The sequence below is a fragment of the Micromys minutus genome (genome assembly GCF_963924665.1).
Source record: "Micromys minutus genome assembly, chromosome: 2".
Lineage (NCBI taxonomy): Eukaryota > Metazoa > Chordata > Mammalia > Rodentia > Muridae > Micromys > Micromys minutus.
Window position 1 is genome coordinate 97,062,315 of NC_137971.1, and position 24,735 is coordinate 97,087,049.

General features: G+C 40.8%; 1 protein-coding gene across 2 annotated transcripts in view; it reads right to left on the reverse strand.

Moving 5' to 3' along the window:
- Nucleotides 1-22,706, reverse strand: part of NARS2 (asparaginyl-tRNA synthetase 2, mitochondrial) — a 95,530-nt gene extending 72,824 nt beyond the window's left edge. For both annotated transcript variants that reach the window (XM_080913269.1, XM_080913268.1), the window contains exons 1-5: nt 22,349-22,706; nt 19,585-19,694; nt 17,274-17,394; nt 15,645-15,785; nt 4,009-4,089 (exon numbers count right to left, since the gene is read on the reverse strand). In XM_080913269.1, coding sequence (XP_080769395.1) covers nt 4,009-4,089; nt 15,645-15,785; nt 17,274-17,394; nt 19,585-19,694; nt 22,349-22,489 — 594 coding nt within the window. In that variant the 5' untranslated portion in view covers nt 22,490-22,706. The remainder of the gene's footprint in view (nt 1-4,008; nt 4,090-15,644; nt 15,786-17,273; nt 17,395-19,584; nt 19,695-22,348) is intronic.
- Between the last annotated feature and the right edge of the window lie 2,029 nt (nt 22,707-24,735).

Consider the following 24,735-nt stretch of genomic DNA (forward strand, 5'->3'; position numbering starts at 1 on the left):
ACAGAACACTTTTTTAAAACAGACACACAATGAAAGTCCTGTTCTCCTCATTCCTAAGGCTCTCCATCTTTATCCTCTATAATCTGCCAATAGGCAGCTTCTCTTGTGTTTACTTGGAGTCAAAGAAAAGCACCCAGAAAACTCAATTCTGAGGCTTCTTTCACTGGAAACCCTTCTCTGAAGCACAGTCAGTTCACATGTGCACTTAGGAACGGAACTTAAGATTTACTGATTTTTCACTCGTGTGTATGTGTGTGAGAAGTGTATGTATACCACAAACATTCAGACAACCCCAAAGGCCAGGAGTTGAAGCTGGAGTACAGTTGGTTGTGAGCTACCATGTGGGCACTGGGACTGAACCAGGGTCTTCTGCAAGGTGACTAAGGGCTGTTAACTGATGAGCCATCTCTTCAGGCCCTGAAGCCTTTCTATCTACTTACTCATCACAGACCTAACTTTGCTCGAGATTTCCTATCACCTTACTTGGTGACTGGCATCTCAACTGCACATAAAGCTTCACCTCACTCCCTGCCCATAGCCTCTAACGCATGCCTTCTCTTTTATCTTCTCAGAAACAAACCACAGACATTTCTGGACTTACGATGGGATTACATCCTAATGAGTCCCTTGTCAACTGAAAATATTAAATATTAAAAAATACATTTATTATATCTACCCCACTGAATATTATGACTTAGCAATAGGCCACTGTAGTTTGGTACCAATATCACGGAGCTGACTGGTAGTTGTGGCTTGCTGCTACTGCCCAACATCAAGAAAAAAATATTCCTAGTACAATTTATAGCCTAAAAGATTAAATTTCAGAAGATGGGGTCTGGGCTGAGGGTTCAGTGGTAGAGGACTTCTGATGTTCAGGGCTTTAGGCTTAATTTCCAGCACAGCAAAACCAAAGTTCTGTTACTGCTGAAAAATCCCAAAATGATGCTCCAGAATCGGAAAGATAAAATAGAGTTTTGAAGTCAGCTGGGACACTGACCAACCAGGAGAGAGTCAGACAGTGCAAACTGGATATCAAGGATGACACAGAGCAAGATCCCGCCTTTATCACTTCCTACTTACCAGCTTTACAGACCAGAGCCTCAACCACAGCATCAGATCCTGTGCAATATTTAACACAGCATCTTGAACACAGATCCAGCCCTGAAAACAACGTCTTACATATGCAATAGTCCCCAGAGTCTTCATAGAAAAAAACAGAAAGCAAACAAAACTGAAGCAGGGCCCATACTCGCTTCTCAATGAGCACTGGAAGTACATATCTCACCGAGTTTCCACGGTGACTCCTAATGCTGCCCTCAAACCGCAGTTCTATCTTTAAATGCTTAGGGATATTTCAATGCTGGGGGTTGGGGCTCATTAAAAAAAGCAAAAATTTAAACACCAAAGTCCATTTCTTTTTAAAAGTAGATGCCAAAATTTGTACCCTAAGCCTGAACAAGCAGCTAGGAGGAGATTAACAATGAATCCTGGAGGACAGGGTGAAGAAAAGTAGGCCTGGTAAGCTCTTCTTCCAGACAATAGAGAGAGGCTTACAGGCTGCATCCGACCAGTGAACTCCTGTAGGTAAAGTGAAGGTGAGAGATACACAGCACAGGCCTCATGGTATGAGACCTGCCCGCGTTACTGTGGGTGCAGTATCCCTCCATCTACACCATGTCTTTATGGTGCTCCAAAGAGCGGAGTCAAATTCCACCGTGTAAAATTCCCGTGCCTAATATATATGAGCAAAGAACCTATTTAGCTTTAGGAACCTATCTTCCTTTTCTTAGTCATCCCCATCTGGTAACTTGCCTTCCTGAGTGATTCAGAGGTCAGGAGATATGTGACGCAATCGGTCAGATCTGCTTAAGACATGCCCTTGGAAGAAAATCAGCTATCTCCAAATTTATCACTAAGGTTCAAGAGAAACAGTTTTTAACTTGATTGAGTTCCTTTAAAAACTCCCTTTTTATTTGTAACAACTTTAATCCTCATCCTATTTAACTGTTAAGTGGTTTAGATTAAGGAATTATTGCGTGTATTTAAGGTGGGTAATTTTTCTTCAGCTCAAATTCAGAATACTAAAAAGAAATGGAAATGAACAACCAGAAGGACATTTTAAAGATACTGCTGGGTCTTTATTTTGCTGCTCTTTGAATTCACACATAGAGCTAACATTTCCACTTCAAATGTTCAACAAGTCTTTGTTTTAAGCACTCAAATTACAGGAACACTACACCTCCTTTGACTCGCAAGTAATTTTTATTTTGCTTTTTCCAAAAGCTAATTATCAAGATATTCTCAACTTTTGTATGAAGTACAACATTTAATTCTTATTCTTAATAATGGCTTTAATAGGTCAAGTTAACTTCTTACAATGAATACTTTGTTTTATAACATTAAGAGAAGGCATTGTCACCAGTACCAAAGCAGAAAGTAAATCTTTCAGCTGATAGAAACAAGCCAATGGATATTTAAAAAAGCATCTTTTTCAGTGACACTTCCTCTAACAAGGCCATACCTCCTAATCCTTTTAAATAGTGCCACTTCTTGCCGACCAAGTATTCAAAGCTATGAGCCTATGGGAGCCACTTTCATTTTAACGTACAAACCAACTGATAAATAGTCTAATGAGGTAAACAAGAGGAAGCAAAAATGCCCAATAAGCATATGAAAGAAAAACATCTTCACTAGCATAGAAATACAAAATAAACTACATTGAGATTCCATCCCCCTAGTCAGAACCGCAGTCACTAAGCAACAACAAATGCTGTCAAGGATGGGGACAAAAGAGAAGGTTCACACACTGTTTTTGATCATGTGAACTAGTCCAGCCTCACAAACTCCAAAACTGAATCTACTACATGACCTTGATATATGACTTCTAGATATTTACCTGAAAGTCTTCAAAAAATACTTGCACGCTAATGTTTATTACAACACTATTCACAATAGCTAAGCAGTTAAACCACCTAAGTGTCTATCATCAAAAGTACAGTATACACACACACATGTATATATGCGCACAAGTGTTAGGTAAGCTGGGCCTCTTCTGAACTTGCTTTAGAGCTAAAGATCACCTTGAGCTTCTGTTCCTATTGCTTCCATCTCCTGAGTGCTGGAATTACAAATATTCACTGCCACACCTGGTTCATGAGACAGCAGGATTTGAACCCAAGGCTTTGGTATTCTACCAAAGGCGCTAATTTCCCTACCTACACAATGAAATTTTTTTCAGTCATAAAGAACAAAGATGCTATCTGCAGAAAAATGAATGCAGGCAGAGCTATTACCTTTGTCTACCTTAGAAAGACACATTTTATCTCATTATTGGGTTCTAGATTTTATATAAGCACATAAAATCACATATGTATATATATATGACTTGAAAGCAAAAGCAAAACTGTATAGAGAAACAAAGAGGACAACTAGGGGAGCAGAGAAGAGGGTGGGAGGCATGTTGGGAAAATATGCTCAAAACTAAAATAAAATTGAACAGAGAAAAAACCTATTTTAGGAGCTGAATCATTTCTTTTGAAAACAATCTATTCCTTTGCAATTTTGAAAAATTCTTTCTTTATGTGCATAATTTTGTACTCTTTAAATTTTTTTATCTACTTTGATTTTTACTATATTTTTTTCATTTTCTTTTTGAATGGCATAGAAAGAAATGGGGTTCATTGTGACCTTTTATAGATATGTATATATTCTAATGTTTTGTTCTTGTTTAAAACCCTTTCTCTCCCTGTCATCCTCTCCTGCCCCACCCATCCCTTTTCTGGTTTCATTGACATATATACTCCATAAAAAAGCAAACAGAACGCTGACTTAAAATATCCCTTCTACCTACAATAACAGGAGATGGGAGCCGCGTGAACGTTGTTCAAGGATTACTACTGACAGCTTCAGGTGCCAGTCGTGGCCTTCAGCCCACACAACCATTACTAAATTTAAAGCAAATCCTCAAAGAGAAATATTAAGCAGCAATAAGAGGGGAACACAGCTTACCTCCACTTGGAAAAGCTCTCCGGCCCCCTCACAGTCGTTGGACGTGAGCACTGGAGTATGAATGTGCACGAAGCCATTGTCCTGGAGGAGAAGAGGACTCTTCAGTCATTTGTATGTGACAGAATCCAAGAACAAATGCTACATCTCACTATTACAACGGCACCAACATGACACCATTACGCAGCTCTCAACAACTCTCCAAACACAACACTGTTCACAGGTCAGTCAAGTGGGGGTTTTGTTTTTGGGTTTGAGAGAGGCTTGCTATGGGTTAGCAACAGGCTGGCCTTAAATTCTTCATCCTCCTGTCTCTCAGCCTCTTGTGTTGGGATTAGAGGCATACATTATCATACCTGGAGAGTTGAATGTTTAGTTATGCTTAGAAGTATAAAAAAAAATTCAAATATGTAACAGACTTAGATGCACCTTGTCTAACTACTTCTTTCAAAAGAGACAAGCAATCTCTGTCCCAGAGAGAACACATGAATTTCCTAGTCAGTAGCTAGGCCAGGGACAGAGCACAAGCTCTTAGACACACGGGCATGCGTGCACCCACACATTCTCTCCCCCCCCCCACTGCTAAGGGACACACAGTGAGCAATATGAAGTTATCTTAAAATGAAACCTCAGCAGTAATGAACCATCAAAAAGGAGAAATGAAGGCTGATAAATAGGAAGAGGGAGGGGTGCTCTAACAAGTCTGTCATCCAATCGATGGTACAATGCACAATGCACATGACACAGGCAGTGAGTGTGCCTCCTTGGCCTGAGGAGCAAGCCCATCCATCACTGAGGCGCCAACTGCAGCCCGTCCAATGAGAAGTCTGCGACTGTTTCCATTAGTGAACCACAAAAGCTGCTGCCAGCAGGACTGAAATAACCCACCAACCTCGACTATGCTTCTCTTACTCTGCCTATGCATGTGGGCAGAAGGTCACACTCGGAATGGATGTGGCAGGATGGGAGTGCAGACGGCCAAGAGTGAACTCGCATACACAGGCAGCATGCCGTATGCTTAATACAGTTTCAGCCTTGAGAGCAATACAATAAACAGTCATGCATTTGCATCCCTGCCAGGTTCTGCCTATCACTAGTAGAACGGAAAAACATCTTTAAGCATAATCAGAGGGAGATCTTCCAAGGATGACCCTCTCTGAATTCAAGAGTTCTGGCCACAAAAGAAATGATTTAATCAACAACTTACATGGATATGGACTAGTTAAACTTTCAAACTGTAATTTAATGTCCCAGAAATTATTCAAAATTATTCAAATATGCACCTAACCTGAAAGCAGTGTGCTTAGAGGTGCTGCACACAGCACACTAGAAAGGACCAATGAAATACAATCAATAAGATTACTGCATAAACATTTTATTTCTTATGAGCCAAGAAATATGGACATGAATCATTTATTCCATGTGAGTGTAGGCAACTCTGAGCATGAGCACAGTAAACAAAGAAAGGAAGTGAAAAATCCAAAGGAAACGAGGGTGGGGGAAGAAATGTAACGGCCAACTACGGTTGCCAGCAGCAGAGCTGGTGCACGGCCGTGTGAAGCAGCTCACAGATGTGAAGTAAGTGGCACGGAAGCTAACACACAAAACCAACAGAACACGGGATGGCTAATAACTAATGCCGAGCTGTTCCAAGAGGCTGTCAGCTTCTAAGTTTTAAAGCTGCCAGCAAAGCTCATTAAAGTTCACAGCATTACCACAGTTATAAAGGGGCAAATCCTCAGGAAGGGCAGTAAAAGTAGCACAAGCAAAGTCTGAAAAAGAGAAGGTGGGACAGGAAGACACGGATCGAATGCAAAGTGAGCTGCAAGGGGGACGGAATGCACTGGTGTCCGCCTCCACTGAGCGACTGAGGCCTTCCCGCAACGTGACCACAGCCCTGGCATCTGTACAAAATCAGTTCTGATATTCAAACCAAAAAATGACATAGACTGTTACAGTATCCTAACTCAAAATACTATTTGAATTCCCAGTTTTTACTATATTAATACATTTGATATGTCTGGAATTTACGAAATGTTAACATCGTTCGGTAAGCTTACAGTAATAAATTAAAGAGACAATATCAAATACTAGGTAATATGTAACCATTATTTATAAGTACAACATTGGCCACTTTGTTGATTCGTGAGATATAATCTTACTATGCAGCCCTGGTTGAGGTGGTAATTACTATCTACAACTTCTGCCAATCCTCCGGCCTCAGAGTCCTGAGTACTTGAGATTACTCTGGTTCTAGGGACTTCTTGAAAATGTACAATTCAACTGTCATGTACACAAGCAGACACCACAAATGAAATGTTAGGATTATAACTTTGAAGGTGAGCAGTGGAGAGATGATTCCTCCAGCACTAAGAGCATGCTGTTCTTCCAGACGTTCGAGTTGCACCCCCACAGGGTGCTCACGATCATGGCTCACTCTGGTTCCTGGGTTCTCAAGCCCCATCCTGGCATTCACAGGCCTCAGAACTCATGCACTGCACACACATACATGCAAGCAAAACACACATATGCATCAAATATATTTTTAAAAACACTAAAAAGAAAATTTAAAGCATTTAAGTATCTTGACTTTTTTAAACTAGTAACAATGCTAAAAATTACTTTCAATTACATACTTATAAATTTATTTAATTTTAACAATTTTTATTATTTCAGATTTTATAGTTTACTCTATATTTTAAATTGTTTCATATTTATAAATGCTCAAATAAGGAAATATACAAAAGTAGGTAAAGTTTACTTGTCAGTGAATCAGTGGACTGTCAATACCACCATCTAGTGGCCAAAACTATATAAAACAGTTTCAGAATTAAAGCATGTCTACTCAGTTATTGGAAGCCCAGGATACACACACACACACACACACACACACACACACCACTACTGAAGCCACCCTTTTCTTTTTAGCTCTACAGATACTTTGTATTTGTCTGAGTCAGATACTTCCAAAAAGTCATATAAAAGGTGTATAAGTAAATTTATGAGATGACATGGCTATGATGATCTTTGGCATGACCTGCAGTAGGCCTTCCTGGGGAAGTAGGACAGGACTGACACTGAGGTATTCAAATGGCCCCGGGGAAGAGCATAGTGTTGCACTGCCTCTGTAAGACAGAGTCTGAGGAGGTGAAAAGGGCAAAGAGCACATGTCCCTGGCCTTCCACAAATATGACCAAGACACAGAGACAGATTGGATTCACCCTCTTATCTGAACACACACAAAACAAATAGGATAAAAACGGGAGGCAAAATATATGAAATGATGATTTTCTTATTTATTTATACATTTATTTACATCCCAAACATTGCCCCCATCCTCCCTCACAGAGTTCCTCCCCCATCCTGAAACAATGATATTCAAGATACTAGCCATCAGACAACAAAGGTAGCAAGTGATCTATGAGTTGTGAGAAACAAACAAGACTCCCAACTTACTACAGTGAGAACCTTCCAGACACAGCTCAGGAAGGAGGAAGTAAGGTGGATCCCAGAAGCCTCACTGAGCGGAAGAGGAACTGTCAAGAGTCTGAAGAAACAAAGTGGCTATAGTTCCTAGGCCAGAATATCAGACGGCTGAGAACCGGGTGGCTAGAGTGCTGTCCAGGTATTTCCGGTATAGAATGGATTGGTACAAAAGTAGAAGAAAATGCAAAGTTGCAAGAGGAATAGTCCACAGAGACTGGTGGAGATAGGGCCTAGTATTTGCTTGTTGGTTGGATGCTCACACAGCCAGATAGAATCATCAGGAAGGCTTTCCTCCATTGGTGGTCTGCAACCTGTGCAGGGCAACTGTGCTGGGAGTCGAATAACTCTTTCACAAAAAAAAAAAAAAAAACCCACTAATATTTATACTATGATTCACAACAGTAGCAAAATTAGTTATGGAGTAGCAACAAAAATAATTTTATGGTTGGGGGTCAACTACAACATGAGGAACTGTATTAAAGGGTCATAGCATTAGGAAAATTGAGAACCACTGGCCTAGACAACAATAAATAACCAGAAGTACACTGAGCACCGTTCCAGACGTGAGGAAGCAAAAGAACTGAACAGTTGTCAAATAACATGATGATACACCAGAACACGGATTGAGAACCTTTATGAGTATTCCGTACTCACAAAATAAAATCCACATCATCTGGTAGCAACAAAGTCAAAAAGGTATACAGAGAAGCAAAATGAAACAAATTAATCAAAACTAACAGGTGAGACACCAGACATACATAAGTTCTTAATTTTAAAACAAGGCCTGTGTTGTGAATTTAAAAAGTACTTGAAAAGCTTTAAAATGATTTCTATCTGCACCCAGGAGCACACCCTGTGCAGTCAGTCATCCATACCCCAATCACACCCAGAAACAGCTTGACCCCCCAGGAGTTCTGACACACCTTGGCTCACAGAGACAGCCTGACCTCCAGGAGCTCTAGCACACCCAGGCTCCCAGGCTCTAGTCAGAGACAGCAAAGCCAACTAACTCCAGAGATAACCAGATGTCTAGAGGAAAGCGCAAGAACATAAGCAACAGAAACCAATGCTATGTGCTATAATCAGAACCGAGTTCTCCCTCCACAGCAAGCCCTGGATACCCCAACACACCGGGTTTAAAATCACATCTCATGATGATAATAGAGGACTTTAAGAAGGTCACAAATAACTCCCTTAAAGAAATACAGGAGAACACAGGTAAACAGGTAGAATCTCATAAAGAGAAAACACAAAAATACCTTATAAAATTACAGGAAAACATAACCAAACAGGTGAAAGAATTGAACAAAACCATCCAGAATTTAAAAATGGAAATAAAAACAATAAAGAAATCACAAACAGAGGCAACCTGGAGATAAAATCCTAGGAAAGAGATCAGGAATCATGAATGCAAGCACCAACAACAGATACAAGAAATAGAAGAGAGGATCTCAGAAGATACCATAGAAAACACTGACACAACAGTTAAAGAAAATGCAAAATGCAAAAAGCTCCCAATGCAAAACATCTAGGAAATCTGGACACAATGAAAAGACCAAACTGAAAAATAAAAGGTATAGAAGAGAGCAAAGATTCTCAACTCAAAGGGCCAGTAAATATCTTCAACAAAATTAGAGAAAACTTACCCAACCTAAAGAAAGAGATGCCCACAAATATACAAGAAATAGATTTAACCAGAAAAGAAATTCCTCTTGTCACCTAATAATCAAAACACCAAATGTACTGAACAAAAAAATATTAAAAGCAGTTAAGAAGCAAAGGTCAAGTTACATATAAAGGCAGACCTATCAGAATTATACCAGACTTCTCAACAGAGACTCTATAAGCTAGAAGATCTTAGGCAGATGTCATACCCTAAGAAAACAAAAATACCAGCCCAGACTACTGTTCCCAGCAAAACTCTCAATTAACATAGATGGCAAAACAAAGATATTCCATGACAAAACCAAATTTACACAGTACCTGACCAATAATTCAGCCCTACAGAGGATAAGAGAAGGAAAACTCCAACACAAGGAGGGAAACTACACTGAAAAAAAAGCAAAAAATTAATCATCACACAACAAACCCAAAAGGGGATAGCCACAAAAATATAACTCCACCTCTAACAACAAAAATAACAGGAAGCAACAATCATTGGTCCTTAGTATTTCTTAACATCAATGGACTCAATTCCGCAATAAAAAGCCATAAACTAACAGACTGGATATGTAAACAGGACCCAGCATTTTGCTGCATACAGGAAACATACCTCACTCACAAAGACAGACACTACCTCAAAGTAAAAAATGCGGGGAAAATATTTTTTTTCAAATAAACAGTCCTTAAGAAACAAGCTGGAGTAGCCATTCTAATATCAAATAAAATTGACTTTCAACCAAAAGTTATCAAAAAAGATGAGAAAAGATATTTCATACTTATTACAGGAAAAAATCTGCCAAGAAGAACTCTCAATTCTCAACATCTATGCTCGAAATGCAAGGGCACCCACATTCATAAAAGAATCCTTACTAAAGCTCAAAGCATATATTGCACCACATACAATAATAGTGGAAGACTTCAACACCCTACTCTCACCAATGGACAGATCATGGAAACAGAACCTAAACAAAGACACAGTGAAACTAACAGAAGTTATGAACCAAATAAATTAAGCAGATATCTACAGAACATTTTACCCTAAAACAAAAGAATATACCTTCTTCTCAGCACCTCATGGTACCTTCTCCAAAACAGACAATATAACCAGGCTTCAGCAGATACAAGAAGACTGAAGTAATCCCATGCAATCTATCAGATCACCACAAACTAAGGCTGGTCTTCAATAACAAAAACACAACACACACACACACACACACACACACACACACACAAAAACAAAACAAAACAAAAAAAAAAAAAAAACCAAAAACCAAAAAACCAGAAAGCCCACATATAGAAGCTGAACAATGCTTTACTTGGTGATAACTGTGTCAGGGAAGAAATAAAGAAATTAAAGACCTTTTAGAATTTAATGAAAAGGCACAATATATCCAAAACTCACCGGACACAATGAAAGCAGTGCTAAGAGAAAAACTCATAGCTCTAAGTGTCTCCATAAAGAAACTGGAGAGAGCATATACTAGCAGCTGAACAGCATACTGGAAAGCTCTAAAACAAAAAGAAGCAAATACATCCAAGAGGAGTAGACAGCAGGAAATAATCAAACTCAGGGTTGACATCAACCAATTAGAAACAAAGAGAACTATACAAAGAATCAATAAAACCAGGAACTGGTTCTTTGAGAAAATCAACAAATAGATAAACTGTTAGATAAACTAAATAGAGGACACAGAGACAGTATCCAAATTAAAAAAATCAGAAATGAAAACAAAGGTAACAACAGAAATTGAAGAAATTGAAAAGATCATCAGATCCTACTACAAAAGTCCATACTCAACAAAACTGGAAAATCTGGATAAAATAATTTTCTAGACAGATGCTAGGTACCAAAGTTAAATCAGGATCAGATAAACCATCTAAACAGTCCCATAATCCCTAAAGAAATAGAAGCAGTCATTAAAATTTTCCCAACCAAAATAAGCCCAGGAATAAATGGTTTTAGTGCAGAATTCTATCAGACCTTCAAAGAAGACCTAATACCAATACTCTCCAAACTATGCCACAAAATAGAAACAGAAGGAACACTACCTAATTCATTTTATGAAGCGACAGTTATACTGATACCTAAACCACACAATCAATAAAGAAAAAGAACTTCAGACCAATTTCCTTTATGAATATTGATACAAAAATACTCAATAAAATTATCCTAAACCAAATCCAATAACACATCAAAATGATCATTCATCACGACCAAGTAGGTTTCATCTCAGGGATGCAGGGATAGTTCAATATACAGAAATCCATCAATGCAATTCACTCTATAAACAACTTCAAAGAAAAAAAGCACATGATCATCTCATTAGATTTTGAAAAAGCCTTTGACAAAATACAATACCCCTTCATGTTAAAAGTATTAGAGAAATCAGGAATTCAAGGCCTATACTGAAACATAATAAAAGCAATATACAGTAAACCAATAACCAAAATCAAATTAAATGGAGAGAAAGCTGAAGCAATCCCACTAAAATCGGGGACTAGACACTCTCTCCCTATCTATTCAATATAGTACTGGAAGTTCTAGCCAAAGCAATTAGACAGCAAAAAAAAAAAAAAAAAAAAAAAGTCAAAGGAATTAAAATCGGGAAGGAGAAAGTCAAGATATCACTATTTGCTATTGATATGATGGTATACTTAAGTGACCCCAAAAAATTCCACCAGAGAATCCTACAGCTGATAAACAACTTCAGCAAAGTGACTGGATACAAAATTAACACAGACAAATCAGTAGCCTTCCTCTACTCAAAGGATAAATAGGCTGAGAATAAAATTAGGGAAATGACACCCTTCACAATAGTCACAAACAATGTAAAGTATCCCGGTGTGGCTGCAACCAAGCAAGTATGACAAGAACTTCAAGTCTTCGAAGAAAGTAATTAATCAAAGACCTCAGAAGATGGAAAGATCTCCCATGTTCATGGATAGGTAGGATAAACACAGTGAACAAGGCCGTCTTACCAAAAGCAATCTACAGATTCAGTGCAATCCCCACCAAAATTCCAACCCAATTCTTCAGAGACAGAGCAATTCTCAAACTCATTCGGAATAACAAAAGACCGTGGATAGTGAAAACTATTCTCAACAAGAGAACTGGGGGAATCACCGTTCCTGACCTTAAGCTGTACTACAGAGCAGGGTATTGGTACAGAGAAAGGCAGGTAGATCAATCGTAGAATTGAAGACCCAAAAATAATCCCACACACCTATGGTCACCTGATCTTTGACAAAGAAGCCAAAACTATCCAGTGGCAAAAAGACAGCATATTCAAAAATTGGTGCTGGTTCAATTGGCAGTAGGCATGTAGAAAAATGCAAATCGATCCATTTTTATCTCCTTGTACAAAGCTCAAGTACAAGTTAATCAAGGACTTCCACATAAAACAAAATATACTGAATCTAATGGAAGAGAAAGTGAGAAAGAGCCTTAAACATATCAGCACAGGAGAAATTTTCCTTAACAGAACACCAATGGCTCAGGCTCAAGGATCAACTATTGACAAATGGGATCTCATAAAATTGAAAACCTTCTGTAAGGCAAAGGACACTGTCAATAGGACAAAATGGCAACTGATAGACTGGGGAAAAAAATCTTTACATCCTATAGAGGGTTAATATACAATATATACAAAGAACTTAAGAAGTTAGACTCTAGAGAACCAAATAACCTTATTAAAAAATTGGGTATGCGGAGCTAAGCAGAGTTCTCTACTGAAGCATCTTGAGTGGCCAAGAAGCACCTAAAGAAATGTTCAACATTCTTATCATTAGAGAAATGCAAATGACAACAACGCTGAGATTCTACCTCACACCAGTCAAAAATGGCTAAGATCAAAAACTCAGGTAACAGAAGATGCTGGCAAGGTTGTGGAGAAAGAGGAACACTACTCCATTGCTGGTAGACTTGCAAGCTTGTACAACCACTATGGAAATCAGTCTGGCGGTTCCTCAGAAAATTGGACATAGTGCTACCTGAGGACCGAGCTGTACCACTCCTGGGCATATACCCAAAAGATGCTCCAATAGATAATAAGGTCACATGTTCCACCAGGTTCATAGCAGCCTTATTTATAATAGGCAGAAGCTGGAAACAACCCAGATGTCCCTCAATGGAGGAATGGATACAGAAAATGGATTACTACTCAGATACTAAAAATAATTGACTTCATGAAATTCCTAAGCAAATAGATAAAACCAGAAAATATCATCCTGAGTGAGGTAAACCAGTCACAAAAGAATACACATGGTTCTACTCACTGATAAGTGGATTATTATTAGCTCAAAGGCTCGGAATACTCATGATACAACTCACAGGCCATATGCAGCTTAAGAGGAAGGAAGACCAAAGTATGGGAAACAAAATAATCATGGCAGGTAGAGGGAGGGAGCAACCTGTGAGGGAGAGGAGGGGGAGGTGAAAGGAGAGGCCGGATCAGGTGTGAGAAGAGATGGGAGAAGTACAGAGGGTCAGGAAATTGAACAGAGGTGTGTAGCAGTATGGATGGAGAACTGAGAGCAGCCACGAGAAAGTCCCAGATGCCAGGGAAGTAAGAGGTTCCCAGGACCCAACAGTGATAAAATTAGCTCAAATACCCAACAAAGGGGAAAGAACCTGTAGATAGGCATGGCCCCCTGGTTGAGGGATGGGGCCACCCACCCACCTCAAAACTGTTAACCCAGAATTGCTCCTGTCTATAAGAAATGCAGAAACAAAGAGTGGAGCAGAGACAGAAAGAAAGGCCATCCATTGACAGCCCCATCTGGGGACTCGTCCCATCTGCAGACACCAAACCCAGACACTATTGCTGATGCCAAGAAGCTCTTGCTGACAGGAACCTGGTATAGCTGTCCACTGAGAGGTTCTTCCAGCGCCTGACCAATACAGACGTGGATGCTCACAGCCAACCATTAGACTGAGCACAGACACCCCCACAGAGTTAGAGAAAGGAATGAAGGAGCTGAAGGCGAATGCAACCCCATAGAAGGAACAATATCAACTAACCAGAGACCCAGAGCTCCCAGTGTGTGTGTGTGTGTGTGTGTGTGTGTGTGTGTGTGTGTGTGTGTGTGTGTGTGAGAGAGAGAGAGAGAGAGAGAGAGAGAGAGAGAGAGAGAGAGAGAAGGAAGAAGAGGAGGAGGAAGAGGAATGAATGAAGGAAGGAAGGAAGGAAGGAAGGAAGGAAGAGTTAAGTAGACATGAAAGACATAAAAAACAAGTCCCAGGTTGATGAAGTTGTGCAAGCCTTTAATTTTAGCTACTTAAGAGGCTAAGGAAGGAGTATCACAAGTTCAAGGCCAGCCTGGGTAACTTAATGAGATTCTTGTCTCAGAACAAACAGGGCAAAGGACGGATCTTTGCCAACAAGGTTCCCTAGCTCAGCGTGCTCTGTGCTACTCTTATGTAGTCTAACACCACCAGGATAATCTCAGAGATAACAAAAGTTTTTTTTTTTTAAATGATGGCTAAAGGCACCCTTCAAAAACTGGGAATGAAGACACAGGACTAGCTATAAGGGGACTAAAGTCAGGAGGATTACAAATGCCAGGAAAGCCTCAGGGACACAGCAAATAAAAGTCAAAAAAGCCAAATCAATAACAATGACAAACTATGTGTCTATGAACTTAACCAGCCCTAACAGGGAGACAGACAAAACTATGCCAAAACACATAATTGAATTTTAAACTAACAACAGTGATAAAGAGAAGCCAGAGGAAAAAGGTATTATTCAGAGGAACCAAGGGAAAAGAGGACATCAAGTCTCAATAGAAACAATGAAAAGACACGGTGGCAACTTTAAGGAATTTGGGCTTGTGTCTGTAGCCATCAAACTTGGAAAACTGAGGCAAGAAGAGCTTGAGTTTGAGCCTATCTGGGCTCCATGTGACTTCAAGTAAGCCTATTTAAAAAGACCTTGTGGCTCAGTGGTTAAGACCACTTGTTGCTCTTCCATAGGATGTTCGATTCTCTAAGCATAGCGAGTGGCTCACAGTGTCTAACTCCAGTTGCAAGGGGATTTGACACCCTTTTCTGGCTTCCACATGGTACATGCATTCACATATATGAATGCAAAACACTCATATACACAAAAAAGTCTGCCAACCTGCAATTCTCCATCCACAAAAAGTCTTCAAAAATGAAAGTAAAGTAAGAGTTATTACAGATACAACTTTCAGAGTCACAGATGCATCCTTTCCCAGGGGGGATGCCTTCAGGTGTACAGTGATATCCAAACTCATCACATAAAGATTCAGTACGCACACTTCTTTATGACAGTTACTCCTCAACAACCCTAGTACAACACACACAAAGAAAGAGAAGGGGCTTAGGGGAGAAGACACATATGCATGTTTGTGACAATATTTTACGGAATGAAAAGTGTTTAAAAGAAATGAAGTCTTTCAGGAAAATGCTCCAAGCTTCCAATGATTCAAATTCTGCACAGGAAAGAAGGCGTGGAAGCAGAGCGCCTCACCTTAAAGTAGGAATGAATAGCAGCTGTGGCTTCACTTCGGATCCTCAGTATAGCACCCAGAGCATTAGTCCTACACCTCAGGTGAGGATACTGTCTCAGGAACTCCAGAGGATGTCTCTCCTTATACTTTATAGGGAATGCCTGCCAAAAATATGGACAAAATTTAGAAGAAAACAAAAGCAGAGTATTTATTAAAACAGTAGTGCTTTGAGAAGAGGCTTTTCCACTTTGCTATCTTAAAAAAAGTTAATTACATGTATTTATGTGTGTACATGTACACATTTCTGCTCACTCGTGCGCACACACGCACATGTGCACGAGGACACGGACACACACACACACACACACACACACATAGGCCCCAAGCATCAAACTTAGGTCACCAAGCCTGGAGATAAGCATCTTTATCCCTGGAGCCCTCTCAGCCCTATTTCTTAATAGAATGGATTATAACCCAATTACTTCTATCAGGTAAACAGAATAGTTGGGTGGGGTTAGGGAGATGGTGGGTTACAGCCAGCTTTACTACTTAACAGGTAAATTACTCAATATCACTGAGGCTTGCCTGTTATCAAGTTTCTATCCATTAGCTGTCAGTTTCTTACAGCTAAAAGAGTTTGCTCAATTATTCAAATTATTCAAAATAATTTACTGAACTCAAAATGCTACAGGCATAAAAGACTTCCTACCACTCCATGCACGCACGCACACACGCACAAACACAGTTGGTATTTCTCCAAGTCTTGAAAGTCCACAAGTATAACTGATTGAGGTTGCTTTGTTGTTTATCAACTTGTTATTGTTATCTAACAGCAAGAGGGAGAGGTAACAGCTTTCTTTCATTTACCACAGTACTGAAGATTGGGAAAAGTTGAAGAAAATTATCACTCTAACCTGAAACATTTCCAACCTGTCCATACTTAAGTTATAAAATTAACAAGGGAAACATCTTCTCAAACAAAACCTGAAGCTTCAATTAAGGATAACAACAAAGTTAAAGAGAACAGTAGTCTACTTCTAGTCTCCTCTGTTCTTTAGGTCTGGGGTAAATATTGGTATTTAGGTTGTATAGAAGCAGATATCACACTTACTAGAGGTAAACTATAGTTCCATCAGTAGAGATCCAGAATTCTCTCATGTCTGAATTTATTAAGTAACATCGGCTGGGGGAGAGGGGAAGCATTTACCCATGGCTGGGTCTGGGGTTTGATTCTTAGCACCATAAGAGCAGGGGGCAGGTGATACCACCCATGTACATGTTGAGTTTTGGATTTGGAACTAAAAACAATAAAAGTGTGAAATAAACACTAAACGCAACAGAAGCCAAGGGAAGGTAATTATGCCCACTAGATATTTAAAATCAGTTCTAGCACAAACAAGAAGCCAATGTCCAGAACAGACTTCAGAAGGGACAGGGAGCACAGAGATCACAGACTAATGAATGCTTGGCTCCCAGGAGCTGAAGCAAACACTATAATGCTACTTCATGCTAGGCTCTGTGGTGTTTCCACGATCAGGGACGTCACAAATGAAGCTTGCTCTAAGTGCCATTCTCTCAACAGACTTAAATAGACCACTTGCATTTTAATTTAAATCTAAACAGCCCCCTAAAATTACCAGTAAACATACCTTGGCTTCACAATTTCCAATAACCTCAATCTTTTCTGCCTTCAGTTCCACATTTTGCCTCTTGGACTGACTTTTGACCAGCTGTCCTCGGACTTGCACAGAACTCCCAAAAGCCAATTCTCTAGAGTAACAAAAAAGCTGGCATCAGAAAAGACACTATAGATAGCCTTCATTTCAATTAAACCTTGCTAAAGTTTACCGCGTCAGAAGTATCCTTAGTTAAATAATCTGTAGACACTCTTGCAGGACTTGGACCGTAAAAGTGAACTCCTTGAATCTTAAAATGGGAACAAGTGGTGTTAACAGTTTGCTAAAGTATTTAGAATTAACAAATTATGTAACTTCTGACTTTTAGAGGGTGTGGGAGGAGAAGGGCCTAGAATTCACTTAGTAGACCAGGCTGGCGTGGAACTCAAAGAAATCCACCTACATCTGCCTCCCAAGTGCTGGGATTAAAGGTGTGCATCACCAGGCCTATCAAGTCTTCTTATCAAATATAGTAGCCCACACACTTTAAGATGGCAGGCTTTATGTAAGCTCTGGAGCCAGGGCCTATAGTCTGGCTGACGGCACTGCACCAATGCCCTCCCTGTTTTGACAACAAATAACGGTATCACAAGATGCTCTTGGTACTACTTTTCACAAGGAGGTTTTTCTATCATTTATTTATTTGGTTGGTTGGTTGGTTGGTTGATTGGTTTTTCAAGCCCTTGCTGTCCTGGAACTCAGTAGACCAGGCTGGCCTCAAATTCAGAGATCCCCCTGCCTCTGCCTCCCAAGTGCTGGATTAAAGGTGTGGCCACCACCTGGCTCATGAAGATTTTTGCTGTTGTTGTTTAAGAGGAGGTCCCATGTGTCCAGAACTTTGTTTTTTAAAAAATAATAATAAAGTAGGAATGTGTTTTTGTTTTAATCCCAGGTATGGGGATGTGGGGCTGCTTCAGACTGTCCACAGCAGCTATGAGTTGCCTCGTAGTCTAGCCGAGGCTAAACAGAGCCATGTAATTGTTATCCTAACAGATATCATCAGAGGAACACAAACCTCTTTTAAAGGCTGTCACAGTGGGACAGTGTGCTGGGCTGGTGGGAGTAAGAAGGGACCCCCAGAAGCTGATATATTTAAATGTGTGGCCCTCAGCTGGTGGAACTGTTTGAAGACTAGGAGGTGTCACTGAAGGTGGGTTTTGAGGGTGCAAAAGCCCGGACCATCGCTAGTAAGCTCACTCATTCTCTCTCCCCCATCCTGTGGAGCAAGACAAAGCTCTTAATCATCGTTCCAGCCGTGGGGATGCCTGCTGCCTGCTGCCATGCTCCCCAACATGATGGTCATGGACTCTAACCTGAAACTGCCAGCCCCCCAAAGCCTTTTCTTCTAGAAGTTGCTTTGGTCAAGGTGATCACAGCAATAGAAACGTAACTAAGACAAATTTTGTCTTTCTGCTCAGCAATCCTTGGAATAGCAGTGCTCCTAATCTGGCAGAATTACGTTCTGCTCCCAAGAGGTTACACTTTAACGAAAAATACTACTAGTTCTAGCATCTGATAATGAGACTATAAAAGTTCCAGTTATTCGACAACAATGGGTTATGTTCCAACACTGTGACAGAAGCTATGAACAAATATTAAATACAGCCGGGCTGGAAAGACCTCTCAACAGTTAAGGGCACTGACTGCTCTTCCAAAGATCCTGAGTTCAATTCCCAGCAACCGCATGGTGGCTCACAACCATCTGCAATGAGAGATCTGGTGCCCTCTTCTGGTGTGTCTGAAGAGAGTGACAGTGCACTTTTACATTAAATAAATTAATTAATTGAATACATCATTTCTAATGTTAAAGACTGAGTCTGTAAAGGAGTCTAGTAAGTTAATTTCTAATTAATTTCTAACAATGTTATCCATTCTATGAAGGACAGAAACAGGGTACTATGGGAGCAGAGAAGCACCTGCCACAGTCACAAGATATAGACACCAGATGACATCTCGACTGGAACGACAATCAGGACTATATCAGGCAGAGGGACCAACATGTGCCAGGTCCAGAAGACACCACTCAGGGGCACTGTAAAAAGGTTTAAAAAGACTGGAGTAAAACATGGGCAGAGGATATCAGCATGAGAAAATGTTAGCGCTTGAAGGCTCCTGATTCCAAGTACCTGGACTGTTCTTCAGAGCTCTTTTTCACACATATACTTAGAAAGATCAACCATGCAGGTGGCAAAGAAAACACCCAATTAGAGAAATGGAGAATGCTAGAAAAGAAGAAACAAAGAACTCTTTAGGAAACAAAAGGGATAAAAACTAACCAACACACCTACTGTCAAAGCTTGAATCAGCAACAACCTGAAGACTTTCCAAAGAAGACCCGTCATTTACATGTAGGAACAAAACTTCCTTCTGGGACCTGACGGAGCGAATCCATCCCTGAAAAGAGTGTTGTTAAATGTGAGCTTAAAAATCAAACACTGTACATTTTCATTACACATTCGAAAAAAAAGACTGAAAGAAGATGTTCACAATCTTGCCTCAATAAGTCGGTGGAGTAAAATGAGCTGCTTTTGGCTCATCTGCATGCATACATGATTCCGTGTGATTCTTATCACGGTGGGATGTATATTTCTTGGCCCACCTTAATATCGGCTTTTCAAAACTACTCCTCTCTCAATTACAAAATAAAATATACAAGTCTGTGCCTTTCTCCTATGTCAGCCAGAAAGATCATCACAGTAGAAATAGCATATAAGATGTTGTGTTTACAAAATATTCTTAAAATTTTTTGAAGCTAAGTGGAGTAGTACACACCCGTGAAGCCAAGGCAAGAGGATCCCAAGTGTGAGGGCAACTTTGACTATGCAGCTAGTCTAGGTCACAAAAGGAACCAAAAGAAACCAGAAGGGTATAATAAAATGTACATATAAAAATGTCACAATAAAAGGAATCCATTTTTTAAAAATTCTTGTGGGTTCATACTAGATATGTGTATGGGAGCATCACGAGACGGTTTTGGATCCCCTAGAGCTGGAGTTACACACAGTTAGGAGCTAGATTGTGTGGGTACTGGGAGCTTAACGCTTGTCCTCTTCTTCCTCTCAAAGAACAGTGAGAACTCTTAATCACTGAGCCAACTCTCTAGCAGTAACCCATTTCTTTGTACGTTAACCAGTAAATTAAAATTTTAGAAATATTATCAAAAATAGCCTCGAGCACTTTTCAAATGTGATCTTTTGCTACAGCAAAGACTGCTTGGCAGCAGGAACAGAAATGTTAACATCAAGCAAAATTCATGATAAAAAGGAAAGTCTCCTTATGAACACTTAGTGATACATAAATTTCAAAGACAGTCTTAACTTAAACGACAGATATATGCAGGTACAAATGAGAAGTCTTCAATGCACAACAGCCACATTCCCAACTGAGTTTAACTAGCACAGGAGTTAACAGAGAATCAAGTTTTCAAAGATACTCAAGGATGTATTGTGAAGTATCTAACCCTAACCCTAACCCTAAGTGTAAAGAACTAGATAGATACTTCCTACTAATCAAGCTTGTGGAAAGCAAGAAATGAGGCTACACACACACACACACACACACACACTCCTATTATTACCATGTCTGCCGCTCAGCAAAACTACAGACACTCATACAGGCGTGCCCAGGTGCCCAGAATACTTTAAAAGAAGCAAGTTTTCTTGTTTTCAAGTTTATTGCTAGCACATAGATAAGTATCCAATGTTTTTGTTGCTGTTTATTTTTGAGACAAGGACTAGGGTCTAGCCAAGAACTTAAGATCACTGCCTCCCGAGTACTGGGATTAGAGGTGTGCACCATCACACTCTTCCTCTCTATTTTCACTTATGTGTGTGTTACAAGTCAGAGCAGTGCCCACAAAGGCCAGAAGAGAGCCCTGGGTTCCCTGGAGCTGGACCTACGGTGGTTGAGAGCCTCCTGATTTAGGTTCTGCCAATGGACTCAGCTTCTCTGGAAAAAACTCTGGTTGTCTAGAATGGTATCAAGTGCTCATAACTGCTGAGACCTCTCTCCTACACACGCGCTTTAAGTGAAATAACATCTACTGCTCATTGGGCACATGTTATATTAAAAAAAAAGCAAAGCTTATTTCTTTCATACATTGTCTTGTTTCCTTCTCATGAAAGTCCTAATAATGACCGTACCTCTCTTACCAGTGAGGATGAACTGGTGTTCAAGTGTGAATCCAAGGTTATCTGGCTAGAAAGTGCTACACGGCATGAAGTGTAAACCTCTTCATCACACCCAGCCCCCAAAGGCACCCACACTGGCTCATTCTCAGTCAACAGTGACTTCCAAAGAACCACTCTTAGTTTTACTTGTTGGAAAGTTAATATCAAGCACATCTGATGTGCTTCTGTCCTAAATTCTAAGTACTGTGCTATTTAATCCTTACACGGGGCGAAATAAACGAAAGGAAGAGCGGCTTGGTCATAGCGCTAGATATCAAGGATATAGGTAAGACCACTTAGTGTGTTTCAGCAACTCCAGGACTAACTGCCAAGCACCTGTCTTATTCTTTCTGAGACTTTAATATCTATTCAAAGTGGCCGGAAACTACGACATTCTGCTCTTTCTCCTGGTTTAATCACATGGAAGCCGCAGTCGCTGAAACTGAAAAGGTATGGGTTCTCCTGTGTCCAACTTGCGGCCAATGAGCCACAATGGGCGACAGAAGATAGCCATGAGTAAACGCAACATGGAACGGTAAACTTAGATACTTTTTAACTGGAAGGGGGAGGCTCAAGTATGAACTTGGTAGGTGGAAACATCATGTTGCAATGTCAAAAGGCTGGACACACCTGGAACCCCTATTTCCTGCCAGGCAGGTGAACAGGAAAAGGGGAAGACATTTCTGCTCTCAAGGAACAAAGAAAGGCAAGACATCCCACGTCGTTACTATAAAAACAAACAAAAGGGGGCGTGTTCATAAAAACTTTTCTGCATGATTAGAGTGTTTACAGGTAATGTCTAGGTGTCCAACTTTGGTCCAATAGGACAGCTCAGAGCCAAGCAAGCTCAGGCAGCAGCAGCCTTTTCCACAAACCCACCTGCACCGTTACGCTCTCCCCACTCGCGTCCTGGACCCCGAGGGCGTCCCGCACGCGCAGTTTGGCAGACGCGCGGGGCCTGGGGCAGGAAACAGAGGAGCAGAGGCGCACCGCGCCGAGCAGGCGCCGGGCCCCGAACATGGCCAGGGTTCCACGGGACGCCCGGGGTAGCCTTCTTCACCCGCGCAGTCCAGCCTCCGGCGCTCGTGTCGCTCTTCCCTCCGCGCCCCGAGCCGTTCGGGCAGATGCGCTTCTCCGCGTCCGGCTCCCGAGAGCTCGGAAGGTTCAACTACACCAAACACAGGTCTACGTTAGAGTGTAGGTGGGGTCTGAGCGCAAACCCAGAATTAAAGCACGTTGCTACTGAATTACGTCACCCGGTGCGCGCTCTTACGTCATCACGCTAGGTGGAGTCTGAGGCTGAGCATGCGCGATTGTGTCCCGGAGCCTGCGAGGCGGGCCAAGGGGCAGGGAGATGGGAGCGGAACGGGTGGGGGCAGTGCAGGAGCTGAGGTGGGCGGGGCTAAGGCGTATGGCTTGCTGGGGTTTCTCAGAAACAGCCTAGGAAGCTTCTTCAGGGTCACCCCTGGGGCAGCTGAGGAATACTTGTGGGCAGGATTGACAGATGCAGAAGGCAAGTGTCAGTGCACACTCTTAGCGGTAGAGAGGAGTTCTGAGCTGTGCAAAGTCAGACTCCGACCTAGCACCTGCTGAAGTTACTGTTGTGTGGTATCCAAACATGCCGTTGCTTAATAAATTGGAGAGACTGAAACTTTGCGGCCAGAATCGGCAAGTCTTTCTCTTATTTTACTTGCATTATTTGAACGGAAAACAATGACCTTTTCATATATTCAGCTACATTTTAAGTTTACACAAAAAAAAATTTTTATAACTCGGTGAGACACGTGGGAATTTAATCTAGATAAACAAGAAAAGGTCAAGATAAAGGCTAATTAAAATTGCCACTGATGGATACCACAGTCCTGTCCATCAAGGAGCTTATGATGTAAAGATGATGACTGGGGGAGAAAGACAGATAGAAACACAGAGAAAAAGAGACAGAGACAGTGAGACAGAAACAGAGACACCATTACATTATAACCAGCTAGAGCACACATAGAGATGTGAAAGAAAGAAAGAATTAGGCTGAGTTTTGAAGAAGGTTAGAATTTTGCCAGATGAGAATGTCAGAACTTTTCCTGTAAGAAGAGGACAGGAAAAGCTGCTGGGAAGAAAAATGGCCAGAAAAAATTGTAAAACTCTTCTCTAAACAGACTTGAGAATATCTCCAATAAAAATACTTTGGGGGCACTTCTGGAACCTTGAGACAGAAAAAAGCAAAAACTTGTAGTCTTCGGAATATATAGATAAAGCTTATTTAAGTATATTAGACACCCCCAACCCCCAAAAGAGTGAAACTAGCAACCAGTAATCTCATTTTCTCTTCAGGTTAATTTTTCTGTCTCATTTTCTCTTTTCCTTCTCTTTGCTCTGCTAGATGCTAAGAACCATAGTCTAAGTCTCAGGGAGACTATCTTCTTCTATGTAAGCCAGAGGGTTAATTAGAAAACTAAACAGAGGGCCTTTGTTCAGCAATCCAAGGAAAAGGGACCCCAGAGGGTAAACCGTTCAGTGAAAGCTCACCCTCGCCTGCATGTCTTGTGTGTACACCAACCGCTCCCCTCTATCTTGTACTGTGTCAAATTCTATCGTCTACTGATTTGTTTTCAGTGTTTGGATTCACACTTCTGCCGTTAGATTCATCACCTTCCTGATAGCAGCAAGAATGACATTTCTGAAGTGATTGTGGTGCCGTGCCAGCCATAATGATGGGTAGGAGTGTTACAGAGTGGCTGTCCCATGCCAAGAACTCCTCCGTGCTAACTCCATCATCAGAATAGCTCTTGCTTAGAAGAAACTGAAGCTCGGAGCTTCTGCTGCACACACCAAGTCACTTAACAGTCCTGTTCCATTCATGTTCTTACTCATTTTGTTACTCTAGTGATTAAACATCCATGAACTGTTCCTCCTACAACACAGAGAAGACTTATCTACCAGCCTTTCTCTGCGTCACAAGTTTTCTGAAGTGGCATGAAGTGAGAAACAAAACTTTAATGTCCATGTTGTTACCCTCTGGTATTTTCTCTCTGTGCAGTTAATTATGTCAGCATTTTTCCTGAACTCTGTGAAAGATTATTTTTTAAGTAAAAAAAAAAATATTTTACTTGTCTAGATGTTTTGCCTGCATGTGTATCTGTATTACCAAATGTGCTCCTGGTATCCACAGAGGCCAGAAGAGGATATTTTATCTCCTGGAACTAGAGTTACAGACCATTATGAGCTGTCATTTGGGTGCTGGGAATAGAATGGAAGTCCTCTTCAAGAGC